Source organism: Phoxinus phoxinus (genome assembly GCF_949152265.1).
Source record: "Phoxinus phoxinus genome assembly, chromosome: 10".
NCBI classification, from domain to species: Eukaryota; Metazoa; Chordata; class Actinopteri; order Cypriniformes; family Leuciscidae; genus Phoxinus; species Phoxinus phoxinus.
The window spans coordinates 32754525-32766408 of record NC_136885.1 but is presented as its reverse complement, the minus strand read 5'-3'; the positions used below and the strand labels follow the sequence as shown (position 1 = coordinate 32766408).

General features: G+C 37.6%; 1 protein-coding gene across 2 annotated transcripts; it reads left to right on the top strand.

The window, feature by feature from the left end:
- Positions 1-128: 128 nt before the first annotated feature.
- gpatch3 (G patch domain containing 3) lies at positions 129-11740 on the top strand. Of its 2 annotated transcripts, none has more exons than XM_079627134.1 (8): positions 129-210; positions 1947-2347; positions 2866-3452; positions 6216-6390; positions 8502-8561; positions 8690-8811; positions 10015-10142; positions 11222-11740. In XM_079627134.1, exons 1-8 carry the CDS (start codon positions 197-199, stop codon positions 11406-11408), a joined length of 1674 nt encoding a protein of 557 aa, XP_079483260.1. In that variant the 5' UTR covers positions 129-196; the 3' UTR covers positions 11409-11740. The 2 variants fall into 2 exon arrangements, with proteins under 2 accessions (XP_079483260.1, XP_079483259.1); XM_079627133.1 differs by lacking the exon at positions 129-210 and adding an exon at positions 1456-1593.
- Positions 11741-11884: the final 144 nt, after the last annotated feature.

Sequence of the window (11884 nt, the reverse complement as noted above, 5' to 3'; positions counted from 1 at the left end):
AACTAAGGAACCAATCTTAAAGCAGCACTAGGTTACTTTTCTTTTTTTTACTCTCGGGGTCCCCCTACAGTTGGGAAACAGTATTGTCCTCTACTACTGTCGTAAACTCTGTCATACATGCATTTGTTGACAACCATGATAGCCCAGAACACTGTAGGAGTTCACATGCAGGTGTTCTGCTTGCGTCGCGTGTGAAATGTCTTCATCCAGGTACAGTGGCATATAGTTCAGCATGTCATATGAATATAATTTCATGGGTTTTATTTTTTTTTCAAACAACAAATGATCGCGATGCTCACGTTTACAAGCCAGCGTCATTATAGTAGCCTAGTCTATTGGTTACCGTTTTACTGAATCTATATGATACTTCAATGCAATGTAGATAACCATATATCGTCAATTTTATAATATCAAGCTACCATAGATGAATCTGCAAATTTTACAAATCGATTTATTATAGCTTGAGGCAAGACAAATAAACAAATATCACAGACATGTTAGGTATCCTAAAATATTATTTTGTGCATCTTATATATTTACTTGAAAGAATGTAGCCCCTACCAAACTTGTACACGCCCTTTAGACATAGGCTTTCATTTGATATTTGAAAGTCCGCATCGGTCGAGCATAGGGTTGCCACCTTTGAAGTGTGAAAAACCGGGACACAGATTATTATTATTTTTTGTGGTCTGAGTCTGAGTTGTAGGTTGTAAATAGTATTTTCTTTGACACTGGTGGCTCATCCGACTTTGTTGTGTTATCCTCATAGACAGTGGTTATCCTCCTCGTCCGTCTCTCTCCCCATTTCACACAATAGATGTAAATAGACATATTTTGAAAAGCTATCTAGCAACTAAACTCACACTGTATCATCTTGGATGTGTGTTGATGCGCGCGCGCGCGCGACCGACAGCACAGGCAGTTGCTAGGCGATAAGTTGAGCTTCCAATCAAATAAAAGTAAACGCCTGGCATTTGCCAATCCACTGTTTTACCCGTTTTTACCATGGTTTTTACCCGTTTACGGACACAGGATTGGATGTACTGTACACAACTATGAAGAAAACACAGTAACAGTAGACGGAAACGGTTTAATTTGAAACCAGGAAATTCTACTTTAGAAGTACATTTTCACAAAAAAACGGGACAATTCGTGTCCCGGGAAAGAATATGAATTTTCTGGGACTGTCGCTCAAAAAAGAGAATAATCCCTGGAAAACATCGGGCACCCCTCCTCCTCCGTCAGCTCACGCCAGCGAGGAAACGCTGGCCCAATGTTGATCCTCGTTCTGCCTTTAATACGATCACTTTCTCGTTTCCTCTTTTTGCTTTCCTCCGACAAAACCTTTGCTTTCTTGCTTTTCTGTGCTGCTTCGGCTATGACTATAACATTTGGCAAACAAACGCTAGTTTGGCTCGCACGTCCGATTTTAAGGAAGTGGGGGTGGTGGTGGAAGTGACATATGCCGTAAAGCAGTCGAATTTTGTAGTTCTCTTTGTTCGCCGGTTACTACCCGAAACCCGAAGTTTAAAAGTACGATTAAAAACGCTACAGACCCCGTCAGGCTATGGCAGACGTGTCATTCAACCTAGTGTAAGTCGATGTACCATCACAAGAGACTTGGAAATATATTATTAAGGTTGAAAAGTTACCTGGTGCTGCTTTAATTACCGTATGACATTAAAAGTCATATTTTTAAAATTTATATTAGTGCTGTCAAATTAATCGCGATTGTAATATATATAATATATTATATTCGATATATAATCGATTCGACTTGACAGCACTACTTTTTTGTCATAATTATGGGATAAAGTAGGTTAGCCTACTTATAACGAAATTACAAACATAAAACTGTGTTAAATAAAATATCTACATACTGTACGTTATTTAAAATTTTTTTGCTATTACTTTTATTTTGAAACAACTTCTGCCTGGCGTACCAGAGGCGTGAATTCTGGCTTCACTTTCACAATAATGGCGGCGTCGGAAGAGGCGACCTATTTCGTTGTAAACAACATTCCTGCCCGCCTCCGATCCGCAGACCTGAGGAACTATTTCAGCCAGTTTATAGAAAGTAAAGGATTCGTGTGTTTCCATTATCGCCATCGTCCGGAGGTTAGTGTGCAGTTCCCCGCGGCAGATGCTGGAGTCAGCGAGCGAGCGGAGGTTCCCGACGGTCCTGGTGGGAAACACCCGAGTTTGTGTTGTTGTGTGGTGTCGGTTCGCTCACGGGAATCCGACAGATTCATGAAGATGTATTCAGGGAACCAGTGGATCGACTCTAAAGGAAACTGCCTGCGGAGAAAATGTTTGATTCGGAGAGTTAAAGTGTCAGAGCAGGCCGGTGAGTGACCTTTCAAAATAAAAGTCCCACCATAATACGATGTTTTGGATTGTTCAACTAGTGTTAACATTTCTACTTTTCACTGGGTTAACACACACTGACACACACACTCACAAATTATAAAAAAAAAATATATATTTAAGATTTATAAATTAATGTTTATAATTGAATGTGAAAGTAATAAATTAAAATTTTCATAAATTAAGATTGACTGATATTTTTTTACAATATTTTATATTTACATTTAGATATTTTTATAATTACAATTAAGAAAATATCAATGTCATTTTTCATAAATTAAGATTAATCATTGAATATTTGTTTAATTTAAAAAATGATAATGTTAAATAATTTCACATAATGAAAATTGCAAATGGAAAATGGGAATTATTGATAAGGGTCACACAGTTTGAAATGTCTCTTACAATCTGTCTAAAATGCCTACAGTGCTCAATGTAATACCCATCTGATTGTTGCATGAGCAGATAATCATCATCATATTTTATCTCTGTTTCTAGATCATAATTCATTCCCCTACAAGACAAAGATTGAGATGAGACGCCACCTTGCCCAATCAGAGCATTTCACCATGACTGACCTCAAGGGCCTTCCGGAGCTCAATCCGCCCTCCCTCATGCCATCGGGGAACGTCGGGACCCCTGTGACTGTTTTCCTTGAGCTCATTCAGTCCTGTCGCCTGCCGCCGCGCCTCATCCGCAAGCTGGGTCTCACTTTTCCCAAGACGGGCTCGAATCGGCGCTACGGCAACGTGCCATACCATTATTACAACAGCACAGTCGTGAGGTCTTCAGAGGAGAGCGTGTTCACTGCGGGAGGAGTGGAGATCTCGGGCCCCGGGGGCCTGGACACACCCACAACCACACAAACAGGAGACCAGGACACGCCCACAACCACACAAACAGGAGACCAGGACACGCCCACAACCACACAAACAGGAGACCAGGACACGCCCACAACCACACAAACAGGAGACCAGGACACGCCCACAATCACACTAACAATAGATGAGGACACGCCCACTTCACCTGTCAATCAAGAGCCACAGGAAGCAGGAAGTGAAGAGGAGCTGTCAGGCCCTGATGATGTGAGTTAGGGCTGGCCAATATGTTGAAGACTTTCAAACCGCGCAGGCTGCTATTTAATTAAATAAATATATCCGTTTTAATTTTATGTAGATACACACACACAGACATACACATATATATGAAATAGCAATTTAATTAAACAAATGATTTACATAAATAATCATTTTACTTAAATAAAAATATATTAAATAAATACATCCATGAGTGAAGCATTAAGCCCTGTTTACACGAGAACGCTCGCGGGTGAAAACGTAAAAATATTTTATCGGATGTGCCTTTCGTTTACACGGCGACAGCGTTTTTTGTGCTTAAAAACGCAAAAAAGTGAACCCACCCTCCAGAGTGGAAATCTTCTCCACCATCGCGTTCCCGTCTAAAGGTTAAAAACGCAAAAGTCTGCTAGACCATAGACATGTATAGAGCTGGTAAGTCCCGCCCCCTCCGTAAAACCCCGCTGGACCTCAAAGTTGAAAAAGCGTCAATGCAAGTGAATGGGAGAAAATAATTATTTTCTGGTCCCGTTTGAATTGTGCCATGAATGTGAACATATGTTGTCTGTGAATTTTTTATATAATCTTTCATGTTACAAGTTTGACAGTATATGGTATGATTCGTCGGCTAGCAGTTGTGGAAAAGACATAACGAGAAAGACTACATGTCGCCTATGTGACGTCACCCCATAAAGTTGACTTACCCGTGATTTTCGCCAACCTCAACGATTTTGTCCTCTCCCTGAAAGAAGGCGGTGAAGTGCACCAAAGACACAGCCATGTCTAGCAGGATCCGTGAGCTAGAGCCGTGAGCTAGTGGTGTTGACGTTTCAAACGCGTCGAAAGCAGCGAAGAGTTGTAGTCCACAAAGTGCTCTCACACAAAGTCTACCCGTATCAAACTTCTACCCGCTAAATTGTAGCATTCTTCACACGAAAGATTATATAAAAAATTCACAGACAACATATGTTCACATTCATGGCACAATTCAAACGGGACCAGAAAATAATTATTTTCTCCCATTCACTTGCATTGACGCTTTTTCAACTTTGAGGTCCAGCGGGGTTTTACGGAGGGGCGGGACTTACCAGCTCTATAAAGGCTAGATGGCTTACCGGCGCTGAGAGCCAATGGGACCCGACGACGTCACACGGCGGCCATCTTAGGACAGCACCGCTCGTCCAGTTATAACATTAAAGTCTATTGTGCATGTAGTGCTGAAATAACTATATTTTGCTAAATTTTCAACCGATTTTCAAACGGCTTGGTGTGTCATAAACGTCAGGGATGCGGCTATTTAACTGCATAGTTTGTGAAAAATTAATTTAAAAATCGGCATCAGCACAAATCATAGCCACGTTATTAAGGTTTGTAATAAACCAAACCGTTTGTAAATCCGTCAAGAATTCAGCAAGTTACGAGCATTTGTCACTCACCTTCCATCCACAGCAGCAGGGAGCAGCAGCGCAGTCTCCTGACCTAAGATGGCCGCCAAGTGACGACACAGCTGACTCCGCCTTGAGCCATCTAGCCTTTATACATGTCTATGTGCTAGACAGTGAAGGCGTCGCGTATGCGTTTACGTCACAGGCATGCGCCAGTACAGGAAAATAACAAAACATTATCAAACTAAAATATAGCATTAATTTCATTGACAAAAACAATGAAGCGCGAAGCGCACCGAGGGTTAAAGCAGCAGCTTTACCGTATTAAACATGAAAAACTGTGTCAGCGTCTCTTTCACTTTCAGTGCTTCACATCGCCACCTAGCCACTATATGCACTCAGATCCCCCCCCCCCCCCCATAACGTTCGTCTAAACGCAGAATAAAAAGTGATAACGCAACGCCACTTTTGCGTTTTCTCTTCAGATCGTTTCCATGTAAACATAGCCTAAGTGAAGAGGTTCCTTTGCAACTCATAATACAGTACTTCAGTATCTCAGAATGGCTCTGTTTTATATTTCTATGCTGGCAACCCTCCAAAATAAAAACTTAATGGTTTAATGTTTGAAAATGAAGAAATAAATACTAAATATTAGTATTGTAATATTTACAGTTTTACTAAAAAAAAAGTTATTATTTCTTAAATACTCTACTTTTTATTTTACAGTACAGTGGTATATAACAATATATTTCTTATTTTGTTTAATATTTTTATTTAATAATAGTCACAATAATATCTTAATAATTATTTTTATTTTATAGTCATATTGAATGGGTCATAAACACTTGTGAAAACACAAGTAAAGAGATATATATTTTAAAAACATTTTGGTTACTGAAAGACGGAGTAAACCATAACTGTGAACATCTTTTACAATTTTTCAAGTTTTTCTCAATTCGTTCAGCCTTAAAAGGATTTTGCACTCAAAAACTACAAAGCCATTTTATCAGGTATTTATTTATCAGATTTCAAATGATATTTGTTTTCTATGCAGATGCAATTCCCATTCATTCTAGAATAACAAATTCTTTCCATACAAAGCTATTCAAGTCATCTCGTGACAATTTCAATATATTTTTTCTTATTGCAGAAATATATGTATTTTTGTAATTACATTTTTGCCATGAAAATAGCTTTGAATGTTGACATGCCATTAAATGAAACAATCTGAATCTGAATCTTATTGCAGAAAAACTAAATATTGTATTTTTTTAAAAATAATATCGTACAGCCCGAATGCAAGTTATTTACAGGGACTTTGATTTGCGGATGAATGTTTTTTGCGGCCAGATGAATAATAATTGGTCAAAATGTGTGCTCTCCGCAGGACGATGACCGCTGTGAGGAGTGGGAGCGGCACGAGGCCCTCCACGATGATGTCACCAGCCAGGAGCGCTCCAAAGAGAGGCTGTATGAGGAGGAGATCGAGCTCAAGTGGGAGAAGGGCGGATCGGGCCTCGTCTTCTACACAGACGCTCAGTTCTGGCACGAGGAAGAAGGAGGTACCATTGGCAAACAGTTTTGGTTGAGGAAATTTCCAGCCCAACTTCTAATAAAATAGCGGAGTACGTCCGGCAGGGCCGTCGCCAGAACATATAGAATGGGGGGGCATTTCATTTTCATGGGGGGGGGGCAGACTCAGACCCGTCGCCTGACCTCAGTCTTAAGGGGGGCATATGAAATGCATGGGAGGGCACAATTAATAATAATTTATAATAACAGTATACTCCATTCGTGCAGCACGTAATCATCACGTTAAACATAACCAACAGCAATATGAGCAGGTAGGCGTATTTAGCGGGTGGGACATGTCCCCTATGCATGTCCCCACCACTTTTAAAACATCTCGCAGCACAGATGTACCAATATACAAATAAAAAAAACATCTCCAGTTAACTTTAGCAGGGCATTAATTTAGTTTGTTTGTTAAATAAGAGGCGTTCTAGCGCTGAAATGTGTTTTTGAAATCTAGTGATCAAAGTAGTGCTCGTTGCCACTGCGATCAGTGGCGCGGATACAGTGTTCTGTTGTGGCTCGCCTCGCGCACACGGACGTGCGCTTCAATCCGTTGCGAAGAGACTCTATTCGTTCCGGTGAAATCACAAAAACATAATGCACACAAACGTGTCCTTGCTTGATATACAACCACTGATAAACAATCGGTTTTTGATGAGAAAAAAAAAACTACTTAGTGCGGATTAGAACCCAGAACCTCTGACACGCTGGGCAAAAGTTCTGCCACTGGACCATTAAAATACATACGTTAAACGGTCGGATCTATATAACATATATTAGATCTCATTAAATGACAAATGATAAAGAATGCAACATTAATGCAACACAAAATTAGCAACTATGATAATATAAAATGAAGCACAAGCATTTTTGGGGGCGGGCCCGGCCACCTATGGCTTTTATGATCTACAAAACAGACAGTCACCAAAACAATAACATCACGTATTTAATAATAATAATAATAAACTTTATTTTATAAAGCGCATTTAAAAGCAGCTTCTCAAAGCGCTGTACATAAAATCACAATCCACCGGAAAATACAACAAGTAAAAGTTAATAAAGACAAAGCAGCAACATTAATAAAAAATAACAATAAAACGATTGAAAAAAAAGACATCAGCATTCAAATGCAAGTTTTATAAAATGTGTTTTGAGAAGAGCTTTAAAAATGCCAAAAGTCTAATATAACTGAAATAGACAAAATTCTATATTAAAACAACACCAAAACACAAAATATTAAGTTTCTGATCATAGGCAGAGCGTGAACCAACCAACACCACGAGGATATGCGCTTCCCCTTTAAAAACATTTACCAGGCTATATGCAGGATTTAACATGGCAGAAAGCTCGCAAAGAGTGTTCATTTTATTATCATTAAAAAGCGGTTATACAACTTCATCGCAATCTCACAAAGTTCCATTAGTCTATCAGTAAAGCTGATGCTCAATAATGTCTTATTTACACAGCCCAACTGCTTATTATAACGAGAGGATTTGCGCGCGCGTATAACTAATCCACTCACCGCTCAAAACCACCGGAGTTTCACCAATATTCTTTTATTACAGAGTAAACTGATCCTAGACCAGCATTTATAGACAGCGTTTCCCTCTAAATAAAAGCAACCAGAGGCATATGGAAGCTTATTTTCGCAATGGAATAAAAACTAAAAAAAGATAATTGCGACTTTTTATCTCATAATTCTGATAGATTTCCCACAATTGTGAGTTTCTCTCACAATTCTGACTTTATAACATGCAAATGCGACTATGTATCACGCGACTTTATAACTTGCCATTTTGAGTTTATATCATGCAATTCTGAGAAAAATTACTAGTTTAATTACTAGGCTATGTTTAGCAGGCAAATTAATATGAAAATTCGACAAACCCGTGGCCAGGGGAAGGTACGCCTTACACACGCTCCGACAATTTTCGACGTTTCATTATGGAATACGTGAATGCTTTATTTGCTCTCAATAACCAAGCTGACAAGTTTAACAAGGCCATCTTTATTGTATAGGAAAAGATGCATCATTATTGCCAGCACGCATGCATTATTCAGTCTCATGTTGCTCATCTTTCCCCTTTGATTTTCACAGATTTCGATGAGCAAACAGCAGACGACTGGGACGTGGATATGAGCGTCTATTATGACCAAGGTAAATCCTCATGATTAGATAATTACGACTGCTTTGATTTAAGCCCGACGCAATTACAGACTGACAACACCTGAGCCCTGTTCACATGACATCAAGCACAATGCATTACTGTGATGGTTTCTCCTCAGACGGCGGCGACATGGACTCCAGAGATTACGTGCGCATGCGTTCTGAAAGGAGACTTCGGGAGGGTCTGGACGGGCTGCCGGGACGCCAGCAAAAGATCGGCAACTTTGAGAGGTTTACAAAGGTTTGGATGTTTTTATAATCCACTGCTCAATAACTCACAAGTGTAGACTAGTGATAGTTCTTCACTTACCAATGTGAATGTTTGAAAGCATTCATTACGTTTGTATCATTAGTCGCACTTTAACCATCGGGTGGTCTTCGGAAAAATTTTAGATTTGTTTTTTTTTTTATCGGAATGGTACAAAACTTGGTAAAGGTTTTGGCACTTGCTATGTGAACACACAAAAAATCATGGGAATTAATGAGAGACGAATTTCATCTATTGAAAACTTCACATCTCAGACATAAAGTCTCAATTGCATGTTATAAAGTCAGAATTGCGTGAGATAAAGTCGCAATTGCGTGTTATAAACTTTAAACTGACTTTTTTTCTCGCAATTGTGATTTTATATCACACAATTCTGACTTTATAACACATAATTGCGAATTTATATCTCGCAATTCTGACATGTTTTCTCAGAATTGTGAGATATAAAGTCGCAATTGCGAGTTATAAAGTCCAATTCTAAGAAGAAAAAAAAGACCAGGTTTTTTTTTTACCTCAGAAAAGTTTATATCTCACAATTCTGACTTTATAACACGCAATTGCGACTTTATATCATGCAATTCTGACTTTATATCTCCCAATTGCGTATTATAAAGTCAGAATTGCGAGATATAAACATGCAGTTCTGAGAAAAAAAAGTATATTTCTCGTAATTGCGAGTTTATATCGCATAATTCGGACTTTATAACACGCAATTGCGACTTTATATCACGCAATTCTGTCAGAATTGTGAGATGTTAACTTGCAATTGTGAGGGAAAAAAAAGTCAGAATTGTGAGATAAAAAGTCGCAATTACCTTTTTTTTCACTCTGTGGCGGAAACAAGCTTCCATAGAGAAGTGTCATCTTTGAAAAGAGACCAAACTTAAGTCTGTTGCTCTAAACTAAAGCATTCAAGACTTACGACAGGTAAAGTTGGAAATGTAATTTTCAGGTCTATGCTCTAAAAGTGAATAAATGGATTATAAATACAGCGTAAATATAATTTAGTACCATAAAATCCCCTATAAGCACAAAATATGAAATAAACAACATTATCGAACTAAAATATAGTACCGGTACATTAATTTCATTGCAATAAAAAAAAAAAAAAATTATGTTTTGACTGATAAAGAGCACTTAAAAGGGTCTGTGCTTAAAAGCTGTTGTGTGTTGTAGGGATTCGGCAGGCGTTTGATGGAGAGACAGGGCTGGAAGGACGGAGAAAGTCTCGGGAGCAGCCAGGTGGGAATAACAGATGCTTTAGAGAGCGACGGACAGCATCCCAACTGTAAGAGAGGCTTTGGGTGAGTGTGGACTACACTGATCTACTGCACCGCTTTCATTTGCTTCACACATGATATCCTGCTGCTATTCTTAATTCAGAACGGATCATACTTTCTACATCTTTACTGATTTTTATTAAGTAAACATACATCGAAAAATTAGAATATGGTGCAAAAGTTCATTTATTTCAGTAATTCAACTTAAAAGGTGAAACTAATATATTATATAGACTCATTACATGCAAAGTGAGATATTTCAAGCCTTTATTTATTATAGTTTTGATGATTATTATGGCTTACAGCTATGAAAACAATATTTAAAAAAAATTCTAATAAGCCATAATCATCAAAATGATAACAAATAAAGGCTTGAAATATCTCACTTTGCATGTAATGAGTCAATATAATATATTAGTTTTACCTTTTAAGTTGAATTACTGAAATAAATGAACTTTTGCACCATATTCAAATTTTTCGAGTTTCACCTGAAGGCTAAGAATAACTTCTATATAGTTAATAATATTTCAAGATGAACACTTATTGAAGCAACGCAGGTTTACTTGATTATTTTTTTACAAATGCAAGTATCAAATATGATCCATCAGGCTTTTGAGGAATGCTTATTTGTTCATCTCTCAATCATCATTGTATTGCATTATATGTTTTGAAACTTCAAATATTATCTTTCTGAGACACATTACTGGCAGATAATAATGACTGATATTTATATGCATTTTATGTTAGCTGTCCGTTATAAAGATCTCATTGATTTACAATACAAGCTATCAGAATTGTAATATTTTTGCTTAGTTTGGATCTTTGAATAAATTGGTGTTTTTTCCACTCCATAAATCGCCATAAAATCCTGATGTATTAAATATGATACTTAAAAAACACATATCCGAACTTCATAAAAGTCATGGAAAATGTATTGGTCAAAAGGTGTAGGAAGTCTGTAAATTACTTATTTTTATCCACATTAGTAATATATCCTTTTATATCCTTAAATGCCGCTTAAAGGATTTCTACTCAACATTTTTGTGACTTACAGTAGACAACATGTAGGCTAGACTAATGATTTAATTTCATATGTCTTGCAGGTACCATGGAGAGAAGCTCAGCTCATTCCTTCCACTTAAGAAACCCAGAAAAGAATTTCATATATCAACAATTTATGATAAACCTAAAGACATTGATAAAGGTGATGAACTCCTGCGGCGTCAACCGAACACCAGCATGAAGCACAAACTCTGGCGGCCAGCGGGCAACACGGACTCCACCAGATGACCGCTGTTTTCTAGTGATATTCACTAGCATTTTATAAAGACTGGATATTTATTGTCTGTCGAAGAATGTTCTTACACAGAGCTGTAAATTATTTTCTGTAATTTCTGTATTAAAAGGTTTCAAAGGAGAGAACATACTTTGGTTTTGTCTGAATATTCTTTACACTGTTATGATGTGAATGTGCAGATGTCGTCTTCATCATCATCATCATTATTACATAGATGCAATTGTATGAATAAATGTTAGATGTGTTATAGAAATTACCTTCTAAAGTATTGACGATGTAAGAAAATGTATAAAAAAATCATTAAAGCAATTTCATATTTTTAATAAAAAAAATCTTTTTTTTTATATTCTTTTTTAATTCAATATTCATATCTATTTTGAAAAAGCTTTAGTTTGCTAACCATATAATCATACACCCTCAAAAAAAACTATTAATAATCTTATTTTAGAGTAGGTTCTAAAAGAAGTTC

Bases quoted from the DNA above. Each gene is read 5' to 3' on its own strand.
- gpatch3 (XM_079627133.1), top strand. From the start codon at position 1,568: ATGGCAGACGTGTCATTCAACCTAGT. The intron at 2,348-2,865 runs GTGAGTGACCTT...CTCTGTTTCTAG, and splicing joins TAAAGTGTCAGAGCAGGCCG to ATCATAATTCATTCCCCTAC. The intron at 3,453-6,215 runs GTGAGTTAGGGC...TGCTCTCCGCAG, and splicing joins AGCTGTCAGGCCCTGATGAT to GACGATGACCGCTGTGAGGA.